Raw genomic sequence first — 22,037 nt, forward strand, 5'->3', positions numbered from 1 at the left:
GGCTGTGAGAAAATAGACTTGGGAAATGTAGAACTAAGTGGGGAGATCCCCAAAGGCTTGTTAAAGCAAGGGGTTTTTATCTTTTTCTGTAATAATCATCAAACCTTTGGAAGTCTGATGAAGGCTATGGACCCTATATAGAATATCTTTAAATGCATAAAATTATATAAGATTATAAAGGAAATGAATTTCACTGAAATACAGTTATCAAAATATTTGTAAAAAAAGAAAAAGATCAAAGACTGTTGGGTTTGAGGAACAAACATTTATTAAGCACCTATTATGAGCTACGTATTACCATAAGAACTTTTCAAAAATTCAAAAAACTCATTTGTTCCTCATGGGTTCTTTAAATGTCCCCATTTTACAGTTGAAGAAACTTAGGGACATAGAAGTTAAATGACTTGCCCAGTTTACAGATCTGATAAGTGTCTGATTTTGTTTTGAATTCAGATGTTTTCGGCTCTAGGTCAACTCAATGTTTTATTCATTGAACCAGGAAGTGAGAATAAGTTTATTTCTAGTGCATATAAAGAAATCAGCCTGAATGAATGGAGAAATTAGCTATAATGAGAAATATGGGGCATAATTCTGCCATTTCTTTTTAAACATTTTAAATTCCATCTAGTAAATTTCATAATCCAAAAATGTCATGTATGAAAGTAGGATTATCGAAAACTTTTATATCATTATTTTTGTCATTGATCTTCCTTTTACCTAAAATCAAGAAAATTTAATTGTCTTTACAAGAGCCCAAGAGGGGAAGTTATGTGAATGAGCCTATCTCAGTTATTATTCTCATATCATCACTGTTAAAGATGTAGATTAATTTAATGGTTCTATTTTCTCTTATAACTTATAAGAGAATAAAAGCAATAGCCACACTAAATTAAAGTAATAGAATATTGAACATTATAGTAGACAGAAAATAGAAAAACTATGACCTCATTAATTAAGATATAAATAAATAATAACCCTTCTTTATTAGAAAAATTTTCCCTTGAGAAATTTGTGTTTTAATGCATTTCTTTGTATTAGTGTAGCACAAAGAGGCTTCTAGAATTCTGAATAGATTATATACTTCCCAATTTACCTTGAGTTAATTTATGATTTTGCATGCAAAGAGAGTAGCAATTTATAATACTTTTAAAGTCTTGTATTAGTTAAAAAGGTTATTACTTACGGACTGGTAATGTTTGAAAGATTTCAGTTTTACTGTAGTCCCCTTGACCTTTTCCATTTACAGCTGCAACCTTGATTTCGTAGGTTGTATTTGGTTCTAAATTGCTTAAAACAACCGTTGCTGAGGAGAGAAAGAAAGAGAGAGAGAGAGAGAGACACAGACTTAATACAAATGGAAGGCTGAAGGAAGATATAAAAGAATTACAATTTCTTCACCATATTCAGATTATTTTTTTTTCCTGTAAGTTACTAGGAAAAGAGAGGAAAGAATGAGAATTTTATGATGAAATGGGAGAAAGGGGCATATCCTCAAACTGTTAAAACCTTTCCAGCCTAGTAACGTGGGCACAGTTGTTTGCAAAGGTTAAGAGACACCAAGGAACTTTTAACTGAAACAAAGGACATATAAAAACAGAACAAAAAAATTAATCCTTTAAAAACCCCCTATGAATACAGTAATAATTTTTTTATTAAAAATTCCTTTAAAATATTTTCCTTGCAAATGTACCAATAGAGAAATTCTAGATTTCATTCAAAGATGTTAATGAGAAAGGCTCCAACTAAAACCTAATTTTACTGAGAAAAGCATAGAAAAAAAAAAAAAAGACTCACATGAAACAAATATTCAAAAAAACTTCAGAGGCACTTCCAGCTTGTCCAGGATTAAACCAGAAGATGACTATAAGTCTGAGGTTTTTCTATTCAGGGGATTTCTGGGAAAGGTAGAAGTCAACATTATTTCCTGTAAACCAGGGCCTAAAACCAGAAATGGTCTGGTTAGGGTTAGTTGGGGCCAAATCATAGGACAAGTTAAAACTGGGAATCTATTGGACAGGTGACAGCACCAGGAGATAGAGATGGAGCTGGGGCAAAGTCAGTGCATAGGAGGAGAAGTCAGTACCTGACCTGAAGTCAGTACAATCTCTGGAAGATGAAATAAGAGACTAGTGAAATTTTAGGTCCTGTTGCAGCAAAATCAGGAGACAAGCCAAGTCCTAGTTGATGCACAAAGTGATAGAAAGGCAGAGGGTTAAAATGTGACTATGATCTTTCACCTGTAATAAATCCCTGTATTCATGTGGGTAGTTATAAAAGAAGATAAAGGCAGGGACCGAGGTAGAGCACGGGCCTGGTCTCATACCTAGATCTAGCTCCTCATCTTCGGCCAGAGCTACAAAAGAAGTCAAGAAAGGAGAACAGGATCCAGTTCTCCTATCTAGAACTACAGCAGGACGAAAGGAGGGACAGAAATTGGGCTTCGCTATCCTACTGAAATGTAAAGGAAAGAATAGCATCTGTAACTAGCACCAAGATCCAGTGGAAATATAAGGATGCTCCTAAAACCAATAAAAAAAAATAATATGGATTGAGAACCTGAGAAGAAAAACCCAGAAGAGGAAAGTAACTTTGTAATAAGAACACATAGAATACCAGAAAAGAGAATGCATTGATAGCAACGACTATAAGAACGGGATAATGAAATGAAGAAAAAAATGAAATGTGATAAAGAGTGAAATTAAGAGTGCTTGGAAAGAAAATAAATAATTCAGAACAGAAAGTAGAAAACTAAATAGATATCTAAAATATCTACTATATCAAAATAGAAAAATCCAAAAAAAAATTGGAACAGAACAAGTAGAACTTAATGATTCAATGAGATAAAAATATGAAAAGTAAAAAAAAAAAATGGAAAAATCATAATATATAAAATACCTGCTATCACAAACAAGTGACCTAATAAATATGATGAAGAGAGATAATTTAAGACTCATCAGACTCCCAGAAGACCTTAGCAAAACAAAAACCCTCAAACTGGGACATCATATTTCAAGAAATCATAAATGAAAACTACCTTGAATTATTAGAACATAAAGGAAAGCAAAAATGACAAAATATCAACACATCAAGATATGTCACCAAAATTGTTATATACAAGAACTAATAGAATTTACTGTCCAGAAGAATTGAATTCAACTTTTGTGTTGCCAAGAAACATACAGAGAATTCTTGAGAAAAGAATTTTATTGGTGTCCTGAGAAAAATAAACGGTGGGCCTGTGTTTCCAGAATTGAGAAAGTCAGTAGTTATGGTAAATGGTGATTTTGGTCATAATCTTTTTATGATTAATTAATAGTCAATCAATAAGCATTTATTAAGCAGTCATTTTTTGCCAGCCACTATGCTAAGCAATGGAAACACTAAGAGGTAAAAATATGTTAGAGTACTGAGCTTGGAGCTAGCAAGATGAATCTTCCTAAGTTAAAACTGGCCTCAAACACTAGCTATATGAACCTAAGCAGGTCACTTAACTCTATTTTTCTCACTTTCCTCATCTGTAAAATGGACTGGAAAAGGAAATGGCAAACTCCTCCAGTATTTTTGCCAAGAAAACTCCAAAGAGTTGGACATGAAATGAATAAACAATCTATGTGGAAGCTACTTTACAAGTTTTGAATTTTTTTTCTTTCCCATAATCATTTTCTCACTTGTTATAAACCCATTATAATCGTAAAGGCAAAATGCCTGACAGTGTTGTTGCTAATATGTTCATTTTATTGTTTTTGATACATATTAATTACATATAGTTATTACTTCATCATTTCTTACTTTACATGCTGAATAAACATTTAATGATTATTTTTAAATTATTACTTTGTTAAACACAATTTTATTTTACCACTTCTTGAAAAAATAGAACATAAAATGTTTAATAAATATTATGATTTTTTGAACTAGAAATATATAATTATTTCCTGATTTTATGAGTCAATCCAGAGAATAAAAACCAAGACAGTATAAGGAAGGATGTTGAAAAGAAAGGTCAAAACTGAAATACTGCAACGTAATTCATAGCAGTGTCAGAACTCAGAAGACTTTGTTAACTAACTGATCTATTAGATAAAGTAAAAATATCAGACACATTAACAGGATGAGACAGCAACTGGAAACTGACTTTGACATTCTCTTTTGAGGAAGAATTGTCAAGAAAGTTTAAAGGCCATAAATTCAATGTACTTAATAATAAAGGGCAAGATAATAACAAAATTAGACACACAAAAAGTTTGATGTGTAAATACATTTAATTCATCTGGGAGATAAGTAAGAATAGGTAGAGATGAGGGAAAAATTAGAAGGTAGACTTGGTAAGAGAATGATTACAAGACATACCAACTTCAACCAGGACTGATCATAAAGGAAGGATTAAATAAAAAATTTAATAAAGGGTAAGAATTAATAACTCTTATTTAGCCTGGGTGAAGAGAAGAAAGGCAAAAAAGCAAAATCAAATGACTGTAATTATACATTATTGGTGGTGTTCTAATCTCTTTTTAAATGAATGTTAATGAATAGGGTATGGAGTAAAAATTAACAAATTAAAAAATGAATTAAAAAATAGAAATTCAGAAAATTAAAGTGACAAAATTAAAAATAAAAACAACCATGTAATTGGAAATAAAACTAAATACTGTTTTTAGGGGGGAAGAAGCAATATGTTAGTTATTTAGAATAAAGAGAAAACCAATTTGCAAAATTCAGAAAGAAGACTTTAATAGATGAAGAGAAAATAACTTATTTTAAACTATTTTTCCTATTATACCAGCAACACAGAAAACAGAATAGTTATAAATATATCTATAAAATATAAAATACCAAAATTAACCAAACAATAATCAGAGAAATTTTTAAAAAAGAACTTAGAATATTTTATTGAATAATCTATAAATAAATTTCCATGGCAGTAATGAGGGTGGGGAGGAGGAAGAACTTAAGGCTTGAATGGATTAATTAATAAATTCTACCAAACATTTTTTAAAAATTTAATTTATATGTAAATTACTTTTTGCTCAGAAAACAAAACTATTCTCTGATTTTTGACAAAGAAAATATTAGTGACGTGGAATATTTTTTAAATGATCCTGAAAACTTGGATTTCTTCATTTGATAACTACCTTGACATAATTTTTGATTTTATATATTTTTGAGACTGTCCTTTATATCTTGGCTATCAGACCCTTCTCAGAGATGTTGGAAGCAGAAGATTTTTTTCCTCAGTTAACAGTTTTGCTTTATATCTCCTTTGCATTTCAAATTTATGTCTACACCTAATTTCTGCCAGATTACTTTCTGGTCTTTTCAGTAATTATATTTTTAAAAGATTTTATTTAACTTTTCTATTTCATATATTACCATAGTTATCCTAAAAAAAACTTTTCCCTGTCCCTCCCACACAAAAAAAATCAACAAAACTGATCAATATATTGAAAAAGGAGTCCCCCCAAAATATACTATATGTAACATCTATGGTCTTTTTACTTCTGCAAAGAGGTAGGTTGTGGATAATGTCACACATCTCTTCATTCTGAGTCCTTTTTGGTTGTTATAATTTTATCAGATTTATTTTTGACTTTGGGATGTGTTGTTCTTGGGGTGTGTTTGAAATAATGATGTACAAAACTAACACTTTTGTCTATGATATGATCAGTATGCTTAGGGAACCCTAAAGAATAACTAAAAAAAACCTAATTGAATTGAAATAATTAACAACTTTAGCAAAATTTCAGGCTATAAAACAAACTCATACAAGTCATCAGCATTTTTGTGTATTACTAACCAAACACTACAGGAAGATATAGAAAGAGAAATTCCATTTGAAATAATAGCAGACAATATAAAGCACTTGACAACTTACCTGCCAAGACAAATACAGGGACTATATAAACACAATTATAAAATGATTTCCACATGAATAAAGATAAGTCTAAACAATGGAGTAATGTTGATTGCTCATAGGTAAGTCAAATCAATATAATAAAAATAACAATTCTAAGTGAATTTACTTTATTCAGTGCTACACCAATCAAACTATCAAAGAATTATTTATAGAGCTAGAAAAAAAAATTCAATTGAAGAAAAAAAAAAGTCAAGAAAATCAAAAGAATCATGAAAAATAATGTGAAGAAGGATGACTTAACAGTACCAGATTACTAACAATATTGGTGATCATCAAAACAATTTGTACTGGCTAAAGAATGCGGATCAGTGGAATAACATAAGTGTATTATATGCAGGAGTAAATCATGATGGTAACTGAGAAACCCAGATTCAAGCTTTTGGGGCAAGAACTCACTATTTGCCAAAAACTACTAAGAAAAATGTGAAGCTCTTTGGCAGAAAATAGGCATATGCCAATATCTCATACCATATATCAAAATAATGTCAAAATGGATAAGCGATTTAAATATAAAGGCTGGCATCATAAGTAAATTAGGCGAGCATGGAAAAATGTTCCTGTCAAATTTATGGATGAGGAAAGAATTTATGACTAATGAGATAGAAAGGTTCATAGAAAGTAAAATGGTTCATTTTGATTAAATGAAATCAAAAAAGGTTTGCACAATGTAGTCACAATTAGAAGGAAAGTAGCAAATGGGGAAAATTTACAGCAAATTTCTTTTATGAAGCTTTATTTTTCAAATATATAGGGAACTGAGCCAAACTGGTAAAAATAAAGAGTCATTCCCAAGTTGATAAATGGTCAAAGGATCTGAACAGGCAATTCTCAGAAGATAAAATAAAGCTATCAATACTCATATGGAAAAAAATGCTCTAAATTAGTATTGATTAGAGAACTGCAAAAAACCAATTAATCAAAAAAATAACAATCCAAAAAACTCACACTCTGAGACACCACTGATTAACATGATAGAAAAGGAAAATGATAAATGCTGGAGGAGATGTGCATTGTTGGTGAAGTTGTGAACTGGTCCAACCATTATGGAGAACGGAACAACACCCAAAAGGCAACAAAACCTTGCAATAGCACCATTAAGTCTGTATCCCAAAGAAATCAAAGAGAAAAAAAAAAGACCCATATGTATAGAAATATTTATAGCAATTCTTTCTGTGATGGAAAAAATTGGAAACTGAAGGGATGTACAGCAATTTTGCAAATGGCTGAACAATGGGGAATATTATGAAATGAAGTAAACAGAACTAGAACACTATACACAGTAAAAGCAATATTGTAAATGATAACCAATTAAGAAAGACTTAGCTGATCTAAATCTGATCAAGAGTATGATCCAACACAATTCCAAAGGACCCAAATTGAAAAATACTATCTACCTCCAAACAGAAAATGAATGAATTGAGTGCAGATTGAAGCATACATTTTTCAGTTTCTTTAACATTCTTTTTTATAATGTGTATTATCTGAAGGAATTTCTTTTGTTGTGTTATCTATACTTACAGTTTAAATATCAAAAGTAAAGATAAACAAAAAAAAAAGTCTTTTCTATCTTTTAATTGTGGTCAAAATAAAGTGACGGACAGAGAAGAATTTATAAAAGCACATAAATATGAAAGTAGAATCTGAGAAGGATTTTTTTCTTTGGGGCCTTTTCTTGAAATAAAAATCAAGACTTTTTGGGAGGGTGACATGGAGTGGGAGGGTATGTGCTGAGATAAGATCTCAGGACTGCTTCCCACAGAATCTATTTTAAAACAGATTGGTTCTGTTAATCCAGTCAATTTCTAAGGGAAATTCTTAGATCAGTTTATGAATTCTTATAATTATGGGAACTAATACTAGTAAAAGTAGCATAGCTAAAGGGATTCCTTTATATAAATCAGAGAAAATATTGAGGGAAAAAATCTCTAGATGACAAATCTTTCTCCCTCTGATCTCTTCACCTGGAGAAATAATATCCCCAGGTATGAAGAAAATTCAGGAGGAGTGATCATTTTGATGAAGTCCTGGGTAGCCAGAAGGGTCTGAGCAGAGAAAGCCTGAAGCTCTGACAGGATAAAGATCTCAGCCTTAAGTGAGTCTTTTGTTCTTAAGTAGGTCTCTAGACACCCCACTTTTACTTATCTAATCAGAAAGCCAAATTATGAGGTCAAACTTTTACCCTCCCTGATTATATTTCCCCTGTAAAAGATCTGTTCATAGGGTAGATCTTTCTGGTTAATTGTGAGCTAGCCCATCATGGGTACTCCTGCCTCATGGTATCTTTTTTCTTGTAATAACTAACTTTTAGGGTACTAAAGCCTTTTTAGAGGTTAGCCCACCAGTCAATAGTATAATTCCCTTTAATCCCCAAAGGAGGTTAAAAGAGGAGTCTGCTAAACATCTCTGGATTTAGGTTGCCAATCAATGGCATACTCCCACTTTTGTGCCACAGCTTCCTTTTATTGTCCTGCCTCAGTTTCCCTAAATTGTTCTGCCTCAGTTCCTTGAATTGTTCTGCCTCAATCTCCCTGTTTGCAATACTCCCCCCCCCAGTTCCTGATTATTAGGACTGATATCACTTAGGGTTGACTACTCTAGGGTCATAAATTGTAAATGTTTAATCTCAGATAAGGGAGAGTTCAGACATCCTGGCTCCTAAGTCCTCCTAAGAGTTATCAAGAATTTATAAGAGTTATCAACCTGTCAGAAACAAATTTATGGTCCCTGCCTGGAAATTCCTGTGCTCACCAGTATTCAGACTTCACCCCTTGCCTTTGACTCTCCTGATCATTTGGAGCCATATAAAAATCATTGGAGAATTCTTTGAGATGAAATTCCTGGGGGGAATAATGGATTCTGTTCTGCTCCCCAGAAAATCTCTCCCTCTCAGAAACCCAAACAAAATATTAACAACTCTCTAATCTCTATCTTGCCTCAGTTTCTCTGGCATTATACCACTCCTTAGGATCTTGAATAGCTTTTTCCTCTTGATTAATTGTGTTTCCTTAGGGAACTTGTCTTTTCCCCTGATAAGTGTTAAAACCTCTTTCCTTACTAATTCCTGTGTGCTATTCACATAATAAAATAGCAAAACCTTAGTAATCTGTGATAGACGTCTTGTCATGGTTGTAATGTAAATTGTGTCTCCCTTAACCTTTGGGGGAGGCCGGATGTAAACTGTGTCTTCTTTGGGGGGACTCTCAAATCCTGGGAAAAGCACACATTTCTGTCTATGAGGGAAACTCCTCGTTAAGTAATCTCATTCAATTTTGAATTGAATTGAAGCCCCCAGCCTCAGACAGCTAATAAAAGACAACTCTGAACAACTAATCTTTGCAGACATCCTAACAAGACTATGTCCACTGTTGAAGATATATTCCCTGCCCACTAAGAAGGCTGACTTCCTAGCAAGCTGTCTTCTTAGGGGAAATAAAATTCCTTTTGCCACAGATTTTGGGTTTGTGAATTCTTTCACACAGGACCTGCAGCTCTGACCAGATGGGATCTCCCACCCCAATTCTTGTACCTCATCAGTTGCTCTGTGTTGTGAACTTTTATATGATATTCTTTTACAATTATGCTCTCCCAAATCTATTGCTCTTCCAAAACCACTCCTGATGCTTATTTTACCTCTTCAATTTTAATAATTAAAAAAAACCATAATTCATTTAATGGTGACTTCGCTCAACCCAAATGAAGGACCAATTATGGAGGCAGCTAATAGGTTAGCCCCCACAAAAGGGGGAATCCCCAATTGGTCTTTATTAGATCCACAATGGGACTCTAATAATCTTGACAATTACAACAGAATGTAGTAGGCCAGACAGTTTTTATTTGAGGCTTTGGTTATTTGAGCTTCCCCAGCAAACTGGAATAGGCTTTAGGAGATAGTACAAGAGGATGAGGACCCTATTTATTTTTATAATTGGCTGTGCAAAAATGTTAAATTTTATGGGAGACTAAACTCCTCTATTTTGAGAGATGCTCGGATCATTTGCACTCTTTTTTATTAATTAGTCCCTGCCTGAGACATGAAAGTATTTCCACAATAACTGCTCAGGTTAGCATGAAATGACTGTTGTGTAGTTAGAGGGAATTGCTTTTTAAGTCTCTGAAGGAAAGCAAAGGGACCAGAGTGTGAAGCCTGTTTTAGCCCAAACCATTCTTTTAGGAGTTTCTATACAGGTCATTAGAGAGATTGTTGTACAAGCTGTGTTGAAAATGATATCTAAACAACTCTGGGCATTTCAAAAATGTTTCTACCATGGAAGGAAAGGTTACATTATCCAAAATTATTTTAAGAGAAAAATGGAATCTAGAAATCAAGAAGGAAATGGCTTTAAGAATTCTTTAACCAGAAATAATGCAGGAAGAGGGAAGTGGTAAGGACTATGGAGCTTTAGGATAGATTTTCTTTTTTTTTTTTTCAGACCCCAAGCTGCCAGATTTTCTCCAGTTTCTTTTACCCCTACTTTCCTTCACTGATTTTACAAGTTGGATAATTAATCTTTCCATTGATAGAAATTTAATAAGTGCTTAATGACTAACTGAAGCCGAGTGTGGAAATGAAATTTTTTTACCTCAGAGAATCACCAGATAATGTAATTTATCCCCCAAATCCACCCATGAACTATTAGGGACAAGATCTTGTAGTCAAATTTTAGAATTTTCTATTTTAACAGTATTTTATTTCCTACAAATTGCTCACCCCAATCTGACCAATGGGTTTAAAACTGCATAAATAGTCTTTTAAAGGCCTTAAATGCAATCACTTTAGAATTTCAGCAATTTATGTCCTAAATTATGTTATGAATTATTAAGTATTAACTCTCTGCAGATTCTAAAAAGTGAAGAGTAAGTAAGCAGAAGAAAGACGACAGTATTTTTAATTTGGAAAACTGCTTTGAGTTAATTTCTGTAGGTAACATAAAAGAACTCTACTGTTAATTGGATTGGGAATAGACAGAACCCCACTCTTGTGTTTCATCTGGAATATAATGAGACACTGCATGTCTCCTAAGTCTTTGCAATCACTTAAAACATCTTAATGATTTAAAAGAGGATTTGTCCCACAAACTTTTTCTTGGACAAGGAACAGGTAGTACAGTAGATCTCTCGATCTCCTGAAGAATAGCTGATATAGCTAATTGAGCAAGAGATTTATGGTAATTGGGATAGCAAATTAATGAAGAGAATGGCTTGGGTTGAAATTAACTCTATAGCTTGTGAAAGTTGGGTTATAATTTAACAATACCATGTGTAGTATCTGTAAACCAATACAGAAAGGTTAGATAGAAGGTTATATATATAGAAGGTTAGAAAAAATTTAATTAGCAAGGTGTTCCCAAATATGATAAATTGGGTTTATTTTAAAATGTTTTATATAATAGATTAGCTAGAAAAAGTGAATCTCATAATATAAAATAAGAATAAATAGTCCTTGTGTAAAATATAATATTAAATAATTGAAATTATATATTGACATTCTATATGATACCATTTGGTAAATAGATCCAGGTGTAATTGAATTTATTCTGGTCTCATTGTAGGGGAAACTAGTTATTTATTATTATTATCATACTCTATTGGAAAACTTGTTATCTGTGTGGTTTTTAAGCCAAATTATCACAGTTATGTGATTTGTAATATGTATAAAGACAATGCTTAAATTAATTTGAAATTTTATTGTATTAGAAATATTGTTAGAAAAGTGAACTTGTCTTTTATTCTTGTGGGCTATGGATTTAATTGGTAAAAGACTAATGTAAATAGTCTTATTTTCTTAAAAACCTCCTTAGAAATTTAGAAGATAGTAATAATAGGTTCCTGTGAAGTAGGCATAGAAGGAACCTTTTGTCATCATCTTGAAAGGCAGAGTCCTAAAATCTTACTAAACCTGCTAATACTTTAAAGTAATGCTGAGTGCTTGCTATTGTGGCAGATTAACAACTGTGTAGGGTATCAATATTTTAAGACTTCAAGCTCTGGAGCCATTCTCAGATAAAGGTACAATGATTTTATTTTAGTTAAGAACTAGAAATTACAAAGGAAAATATGCTTATTCTTACACATATACACAATTTATATTTTTATTTATTAAGTCTCTAACCATTGTATCTTACTGTCTTAAGAATGATTTTTCAACTCTGGCTTTAATCTCCTACAGTAAGATTAAATAAGTATCTTATTAGTTCTCTCCATCCATATTTCAGGATATTCTATAGAAAACTTATATTGTGTATCAAACACTATAAATATAGGACATTATAAAAATATTGGTTACTATAGGACACTAAATATTTCCTCATATTGTTCAAATTAAGAATTATTTAATACCCCTTTTGTGAAAACTCAGACTTTTGCCTGGGGAAAAGAGATCACATCCTACAGCATTAAATCAAAATCCTTAGATCTTTTTTGCCTAGGCCAAAAACCAGCCCTTCAATTGGACTTTTAGACTGAATACATAAGCACATTTTAAGTTACCTAATAATAACAGATGTGAATTAAAACTGATAAAACTTTATGTATATTTCTTAGTATTGTTAATGTAAAGATACATTTATTATCATCAAACTTGGTAATACCAATAGTTAGAAAAATAGATTTTCTTTCAGTCAGGAAATTGTTACAATATACTTTCAGTGTAAAAAGTATTTTATTCAGATTACAATACTGAAAAATATTTTTTCTTCTGTCTTTATCTAAGAAGTTTGACATAATTATAAGTTTGTTTCAATTCTGCTGTGACATGTTATAAATGCTATAAGACTTACATCTAAAAGACAGGTGAAAGTACTTACAATGTAATTAGAAGGCTCATTAATCAGTTTCTGTAACTTCAGAATGATTTTGTGGCATAAGGTAATTTAGAGATGTTTTCAACTGAACTGAGAAAGCTTTAATAGAAATAGATTTTGTTATATGTTTCAAATTCATAATACTATTTATGATACTATTAGGATTACAACTCATTTCTAATTTAGATGTTGCTACATTATGAGCTAAACTATTAAAAGAAAAAGAAAATGTTTGCAGACTATTAATATTCTGAAGTACTTGCCGAGAGTAAAAAGGAAATTTCATCTAAAATTATTTAGCCATCACTTAGGAAAATTATAAGATCATTCATTAAGTTATTAAGGGTTATTATGATAAGGCCAATTTAATTGAGTATATTTTTGGCATTGCTTCACTTAGAAAACTAAATCTCCTTCCCCACTGAGAGTAATTTTTGATGAGAAGAGGGTGGTAATTAGGAAAATATTTGTGGTAATTAGGAATTTATAGCATAAAAATATTATGGATTCTGAAGTTATATCTGGAATGATCTGTACTGAAATTAAATTTTAACCAAATTAATCTTAACAAACTCTAATTTAAAACTTTTTTTTTTCTTTAAGGGTTGAATAAGAGATAGATATGTTACTTTAGAGGTTTCTTGCTATGTTACTTAATGGAAGTCTAATGATTATCATCTTTTTACATCAGGATAATTTTAAGGTGTTTTCAGAAAGAGAAATACTAGTAGAAAGGAATGTTAAGTAAAATTATTTTGTGTGGTTTTTTTTTAGAAGGCCTAATTAATTTTTCTTGCTAGTTAATTTATTACAACAACTTGAGAGTATTGATGAAAACTATCTAGCCCTACTATGATAAATGAGACTTTGCTATTTGAAGCAAAACCTTTTTAGGATTCTGAATATTCTTTTTCAGCTTCATTCTTAGTTTTGTTGTATTCTTGGGCCAAATTTAAATGAGTGCTTCAGGAAAAATGCCAGTAGTTTAAAAGAAGTAACATCAGAGATCTGAGGCCAGTGGATACATGTCTTGGCAATAAAGATTGGAAGGGCAACCTCAGGAAGGCTAAGGTTGGACTCTTAAGTATATGGAACCAAGAAAACCCATGTCTTGTATGAATTGACTACTTATAATTATTCTAACCCTTGGGCCATTAATACTTGCTCTCCATGACATGTGATCCTTAATAAATGAATCTACCCAAAACTATGATTACTGGAACTTGCTGTTTAAGATCAAATGGGATTATAATTGAACCTGCTTCCAGGTATGCTCATCAAGATGGACTGAAGGTGGACTTCTGATGGGAAAGGTTGGGAAAATGACTTAAGTACAATTAATCTGATTTGATTTTCTCAGTATGGATTTCCCCTTGAATGGAAAGCATCCTTGTAAGCCTCAGTCACAGCAGTTGACTATCTATAAATCTATAAATCTCTAGCCTGGAATTGACATCAAGAAAAAGGAATATTTTTCCCTTACTATTTTATGGCAACTTTCTTTAATCATGTTGGGTAGTCAGTATGAATATAATATTAAATCTTTATCTCATAGGCTAATACTTGAGCATATCTCAGCTAGTATAATAAGACGCAAATGTTGGAATTTTAGTACTTTCTGTATTTTCAACAACAAAGTAGGTGAATATTTAGTCTTGGCATCTTCCTATAGTTCAATATAAGATAAAGATCTTTAATATCTCACAATAATTAGGCAATGATGTACAGATTTGCAAAATTAGGATAAAATTCACTTAGTAAAGTTAATATAAACTGTTATCTGTTTGGATTTAATGAAAAGAATTTCTGAACAATTAGTTATTTTAAAAGAATAGCTTGTGATTTATCTTATATTGCTTTAAAGAGACAGCTCCTTTTACTCATTCATTTGTACATAGTAATTGAAAATGTTGTATTTATTATAAGCAACCTATTTTGATATATACTGTTTGTAAACTGGTTACTCAATGTACTTGTATATCTCATCCTAGAACATTTTGCTACAATTGAAATTATTCTGGAAACTTTAAAATTAATTCATTCTGGTATTAGAGGTCATCTTCTTATCCATAGCAGATCTCATCCTCCTGAAGGGAGAATGAATAGTTAAAAGAAAATAACAAAAATAGATAATGAAATGAATAGCTAGAGTGAATTTTATTTTTGGTGAAAATTTTAAGATTATATATGCCAAATATATATTCAAAATATATTTTAAAGAATCAAAGAAGGAAATGAGAAAAGTGATTATTTTTCTATTATATAAATAACCAATTATTAAACTGGTATCCAGGCCTTTTTTCTTATTTCCTCTTCCAGGAGCCAGCTCCTTTAGGTCAATTAATAATCTCTGAAGGACAAGTCTGATAGATAAGATTGTCTAAATCTTACAATCCTAGAAAAAAAAAAAAAAACCCTTTTGATCTTGGACAGGACTCCATCCACCCAAGAGACTTTACTTCTGTTTAGAGTATAAACAGAATCTAATCTTGATAAATTTCTGCCCCAAAACAATGAGCTCATGCCTTTGTACCCTTCCATGGCAGTTTAAACGATCCAGTTCATGAAGAAGAAAACCAAGTGACGTAGGTCAAGAAGGACTGAGGTGATAGGGAAGCAAGAGGGATAGGTCCCACATATTATGGAATAAATATGTATGTTTCTGATTATACAGACAATTCTAACTGTGTAAATTTGCATGATGCAAATGTGACTTTACATAAAGAATTCTGAAAGAAATTCATATTCTATAAAACCCCACATATGTTAACTTTACTGAACAATACTGCGCTTGCTCGCTCTCTCTCTCTCTCTCAGCTCCTGGCTCTTGATTTAGCACTCCAGAGTCTTCCATCCACCAAAACAAACAAACAAACAAACAAACAAACAAACAAATTCTAGTTCTTAAAAGATGCTTGCCTTGAAGGGAAAGGAAAAGAATGAATACCCAGAATTAACATTAGGGAAAAACCACTTTTTGTAGAGGTTTGCAGAATGGTTCATTTACATAAAGAGCTGTTTGTATCTTTGAAATCAATATCTCCTTGTAAAAGCCTATCTGTTAGTAGCTAATTGTAAATGGGGTACGGGGACCACCTACTACACTCCTCAGAGAGCTTAGACAATTCTTCCCCAATCCCATTAAAATTACCAGAGAACCTTGGGGAAGGAGTAACATGTGACATATTTGCTCTTCAGGCAATGGGATGTTCAGGGTTATCAGTGTTAAAGCTTCAAATACTTGCCTCAAAACAAACCAGGGTTTAAAAATCTTTATGATTAAAATTATACAATTTTCCTGATTTGGGTGTTTTCTAATTTTTTTTTTTAATTTAAGAAGCATCCTCTATAAACATTGTTACTATGAATCAAGTAATTTCAGTTAAACTTCCTATAATTTTTTTCCCCAAAGTTTTGTTCACTCAATTTAGGGCAATGAAACTTTTATTCCCATTCCTCTGAAATGCAAAATGTAACAGATGAAACAAAAATAAGAACTGACTTTGAATTGATAAACAGGATTCCAAATTTGTTGACTCACTTGAAATTCCATGGGAACGAAACACTTTCCATGTTTCTGAAGTCACTTCTTTTACATCCAATTGATAGTGATGAATAGGTACACCACCATGAGAATCTGGTTTGTTAAAAGAAACTTTGGCAATAGTTTGTGACAACTCTATAATTTTTACTTCATAGGGACTGGATGGCACATCTATAAGAAAATAAAAACATGGAAACATAAAAAATAAATTGAGAAAAAACAATGCTAAAATGTACAGTATATTTAATAATATAAATAATACAAAATTCTTATTCAGGTAGTTTAACAGATATGAACTTCAAAAGTGTATAGTTAGCTATTCTTTTTGAGTAATGAAATCAAAAGTGGGAAAGTCAGCATTAAATCAATGCAAAACCAAATTTCATTTTATTAATTTCGGTTTCCAATGTCATTTTTTAAATGAGATGATGTTTTCACTAATTCAATTATTTGGGTGAGTGCATGGTTACTGAACAGATCTGGAACAGTAGTACAATTTAAAAATTAAAATTTTAAATTCAGACTAATTTACATGGCATCTATAAAACATAAGTTATCATTCTTCAGAAAATCAAAATAGGAAATTCAAAGGATAGTTTCATCTACTTGATACTCATTTAGAATAAACATTCAGTTGAGATGGCCTGACTTGAATACACTTATTTTTAAAAAAAGATTTACTAATATACTACAAATGGAAATATTCATTATTTTATTTCTTACATGAAATCTAAATCCTCAAAAAGAAAAATCTGGGATCACATTTTAAAAATTATATTCTTCTGTGTCCAATGAATTTGTGAAGATTAACAAGTAACTGTCCATATCTATTTTAATAAAAACGTATCAAAATAGAAATAATAAATCTAGTCAATTTTATAATAATCTGCACAGATTAAAATTCCAAAGTTGTCATTTTTTTCTTCAAAATCTTTGATATATTAGATTCAGATTTTTTTTAACAATTTTTTTCAATCAGCAGAAATGTCTTTCCCCCCTCCCATTTTTATCTCCTCCCATCCAATTTAGAATGAATGAAAAACTAAACCCCAGTCACAAATATGTATAGACAAGCAAACTTCCATGTCTGAAAGAAAAAAATGCAAGTGTGTATATGAACATGTATACATGTTTCTTTCATTTAATGCAGAACATTTTTAGGAATTATTATATTTTCTTTCAATGAAATTGAGTTCAATAGGTAGATTTGAATTTTAAAGAGCATTATAACTTTATGTTTTTGGAATTTCTTTTTGAGATGGCTTTGACAGAAAGAATAAAAAATTAAAAATTTTTACGATTATTTTTTCCTTTGTTTTGTTTTCCTTTGATATTTATTAAGTGTCTCTTCTGTGCCAGGCATTGTGCTAAATGCTAGGAATAAAAAAGAGGCAAGAGATAGTCCCAGTCCTCAGGGAGCTTACAGTTTAATAGGGGAGACAGCATGTAAAAAAGGGGAATTAGGAAAGGTTTCTCATAAAAACATGGAATTTTAGCTAAGGAATCCAGGGAAGTCAGAGGGCAGAGTTGGGGAACATGAAGGACAGTCAGAGAAAATGTTCAGAGCCTTGAGAAAGACTGTTTTGTTTACAGAACAGCAAGGAGACTGAATTGAAGAGTGTGTGGTGAGAAGTAAAGTATAAAAAGACTGGGTTGCACACTTAACACTGTACATCAAGATAAGATCAAAATAGGTTCGTGATTTAGGCATAAAGAATGAGATTATAAATAAATTAGAAGAATATAGGATAGTTTACACCTATGAAAGAAGGAATTTGTGACCTAAGAAGAACTAGAGATCATCATGGATCACAAAATAGAAAATTTTGATTATATCAAATTAAAAAGCTTTTGTACAAACAAAACTAATATAGACAAGATTAGAAGGGAAGCAATAAACTGGAAAAATATTTTTACAGTTAAAGGTTCTGATTAAAGCCTCATTTCCAAAATATATAGAGAATTGACTCTAATTTATAAGAAACCAAGCCATTCTCCAATTGATAAATGGTCAAAGGATATGAACAGACAATTTTAGGATGATGAAATTGAAACTATTTCTATTCATATGAAAAGGTGCTCCAAATCATTATTGATCAGAGAAATGCAAATTAAGACAACTCTGAGATACCACTACACACCTGTCAGATTGGCTAAGATGACAGGAAAAAATAGTGACGAATGTTGGAGAGAATGTGGAAAAACTGGGACACTGATACATTGTCTTTTTTTTTTTTTTAATAGCCTTTTATTTACAGGATATATGCATGGGTAACTTTACAGCATTAACAATTGCCAAACCTCTTGTTCCAATTTTTCACCTCTTACCCCCCCACCCCCTCCCCTAGATGGCAGCATGACCAGTAGATGTTAAATATATTAAAATATAAATTAAATACACAATAAGTATACATGACCAAAACGTTATTTTGCTGTACAAAAAGAATCAGACTCTGAAATATTGTACAATTAGCTTGTGAAGGAAATCAAAAATGCAGGTGGGCATAAATATAGGGATTGGGAATTCAATGTAATGGTTTTTAGTCATCTCCCAGAGTTCTTTCTCTGGGCATAGCTATTTCAGTTCATTACTGCTCCTTTGGAAATGATTTGGTTGATCTCGTTGCTGAGGATGGCCTGGTCCATCAGAGCTGGTCATCATATAGTATTGTTGTTGAAGTATATAATGATCTCCTGGTCCTGCTCATTTCACTCAGCACACTGATACATTGTTGGTGGAGTTGTGAATGAATTCAACCATTCTGGAGAATAATTTGGAACAATGCTCAAAAAGTTATCAAACTGTGCATATTTTTTGATCCAGCACTGTTACTACTGGGCTTATACCCCAAAGAGATATTAAAGAAGGGAAAGGGACCTGTATGTGCCAAAATGTTTGTGGCAGCCCTGTTTGTAGTGGCTAGAAACTGGAAAATGAATGGATGCCCATCAATTGGAGAATGGCTGAATAAATTGTGGTATGTAAAAATTATGGAATATTATTGTTCTGTAAGAAATGACCAGCAGGATGAATACAGAGAGACTTGGAGAGACTTGATGTGAACTTGATGTGAACTGATGCCGAGTGAAATGAGCAGAGGAGATCATTATACAGTTCAACAACAATACTATATAAGGATCAATTCTGATGGACGTGGCTCTCTTCAACAATGAGAGGATCCAAATCAGTTCCAAATGATCAATAATGAACAGAACCAGCTACACCCAGTGAAAGAACACTGGGAAATCAGTGTGGACCACAACATAGCATTTATACTTTTTCAATTATTGTTTGCTTACATTTTTGTTTTTCTTCCCAGGTTATTTTACCTTCTTTCTAAATCCGATTTTTCTTGTGCAACAAGATAACTGTATAAATATATACACATATATTGTATTTAACATATACTTTAACATATTTAACATGTATTGGACTAGCTGCTATCTAGGGGAGGGGGTGGAGGGAAGGAAGGGAAAAGTTGGAACAGAAGTTTTTGCAAGGGTCAATGCTGAAAAATTACCAGTTGAAATTAGTAACAAACTTGTAGTGGACTCAGAAAGAATCATTGTATAATTTTCTCCATTTTAGTCCAGCAACATAATTTAGGAATAAAGGCAACAAATGGTGAGCTTATCCAAGGCTGATGCATGGGAGAGTATAAATGGCAATATGAAAAGAGGGCTAGGAAATCAAGAGAGAGGGAACAGCATGGAGTTGAATTACTTCACTAAGATTGGGAAAAGAGGAGAGGAGGTGGCTTGAGCAAGTTGATGATCTGGGATTAAAATTGGAGGATCAAGATATTAGAGGCTGTGGTATGGACAGAGTAGAATTTTGTAATGAAGGCAGAGGAAGTGGTGAAAAGTCAGTAAGTTATTGTACAATAATGGAACTTTGTAATTCTTAATGTGGAGATGGTTATATTTGTGGGTAAGGGCAAGAACAAAAGTATGATCATTTATGTGTGTGGCTAAGGTGGGATGGAAGAATAGCTCATGGGAGATGGATAGATTAAGGAACTGAGTGGTTAGAGTATTTAAGGGAGAGTCAATATGTATATTGAAGATAGGAACTGGAGAAGACAGAAAAATTGTGAGCTATGTATCACTCACTGAACATAGAAAGGAAATGATCTAGGCATATGTAGCATACAAATACTAGGATTTTTATTAGATAGCAGATATGAGTAGCATAAAGCACAAAGGAAGAGATATTGTTGAGTGATGAAGATGAGGGAAAAACTGGAAGTGCCAATGGAGAGGAAGGAATCCCTCTACCAGTGAGCCAAGGGAAATGAATGAAAGTGTAGTTAGTACTGGAAAAGAGTGGCTATGGAGCCTGTGTCATCTGGGGAGACTCGGGTATCAGTAATAATGGAAGGAGGGGGAGAAGAAAGGATTTAGGATGAAGGGAATCTTGTTGGGGACAACAAATGGATATTCCAGAAGGCACAGTGGAAAGGTTAAGTGGGGTTTGCTCAAAACTTTGCAGTGGGAAGGATCATTGGATGGGAATAAGAAATTAGATGGTGAAAGATAGGAAATTTGTTTTGGATGATGATCTAGGAGAGGAAGGGAATGGTCAAGTGTGAGAATGTTCATCAATGTGTGGAGAGTGCCTCTCATCCAAAAAGAGGTTGGAGATCAGAATGGATATTAGTTATATATGAGATGAAAGGTTCATGGTCAGATTGTCTGATGGCAATTCCTGTTTCATTATTCTTCCATAAAAGGGCAGGAAAAGGATGCAATAAGAGATGGAAGTCAAAATTGCCCAGCAAATGTTTTTTTCCTGGTATTGGAAAGTAGCAGATGGAAGGTCTGAGATCAAAGGGTAGGTTGCTGCTCCTTGCCCTGGGAGATCAGACTGGCAGTAACAGAAGTTGCCTTGTGCCAGTACAGATGGAAGTCACTGCTCTGGGGCAGATGGAAGCTTGTCCTTCGCTGCCTTCCCTCAGGAGGACATGCTGCAACCAGCAGGAGATGGAAGGCCCAAGGAGTATGGTCAGAGCAATGTTCAGGTCATCTTCTCAGCTGGGGGAGTTGGCAGTGAGGGAGCAAAAGGAAGCAGTATAATCCTTGTGCTGGGAGGAGTCCTTTGGACAGGTGGAAGCCACCTGGCCTTACTACCTTCCCTAAAGGGGCACACTGTTCTAAGGAGGGGAAAGAAGGCACAAGAAGCTCTTCTCTTCACACGAGGAGGCTGGCAATAAAGCAGCATATAATCATTCAAATCTTGGAGATGAACACATCCAAAAATAAAAGAGGATTTTGGTATAGAAATAGAATTTTGTTATACATTTTACAAATTTCCACATGAATGTTGAATGCAATGTAATTATAGACTCAGAAATTTGTATGTGAAAAGGACTCTCAAGATAATCTACAGAACATGAGAATTTCTGGCTCAGGCTTCTTGCCACCACTAAGCCAAGAAAAACTATATCCCAGTCTTAGACTTTATCTTGAGCTTCTTGACATGGCTTCAAGCAAGCAGGCTACACATCCTGCTGGTCTGAAAAAAATCAAGTTTAGGACATTTAACTTATGCTCCAATACTGACCATCTTGACCTATAGCTTTGACCAAACTTTCCTGACCTTCCCAATGTAGACATCCTTATCTACCCTTTCTGTTAACTTGTTTCCTGATGTGTATACCCTCATCTTCCTCTGTTCTACTTTGGCCAAGTTTCTAGTGTTTCCATCCTGCTTATATATTCACATTCCATATAAAGTTGTTAAAACTGATGCTCTTGGCTCATTGACAGACGTAAGCTC

General features: G+C 32.7%; 1 protein-coding gene across 1 annotated transcript in view; it reads right to left on the reverse strand.

Moving 5' to 3' along the window:
- The window catches only part of NCAM2 (neural cell adhesion molecule 2), a 263,078-nt gene that overhangs the window by 70,698 nt on the left and 170,343 nt on the right, over window positions 1–22,037 (reverse strand). The window contains exons 12-13 of the mRNA XM_031959261.1: window positions 16,256–16,429; window positions 1,184–1,303 (exon numbers count right to left, since the gene is read on the reverse strand). Of these exons, the coding sequence (XP_031815121.1) occupies window positions 1,184–1,303; window positions 16,256–16,429 (294 nt within the window). The remainder of the gene's footprint in view (window positions 1–1,183; window positions 1,304–16,255; window positions 16,430–22,037) is intronic.

This window comes from Sarcophilus harrisii, chromosome 3, assembly GCF_902635505.1.
Source record: "Sarcophilus harrisii chromosome 3, mSarHar1.11, whole genome shotgun sequence".
Classification (NCBI taxonomy): domain Eukaryota; kingdom Metazoa; phylum Chordata; class Mammalia; order Dasyuromorphia; family Dasyuridae; genus Sarcophilus; species Sarcophilus harrisii.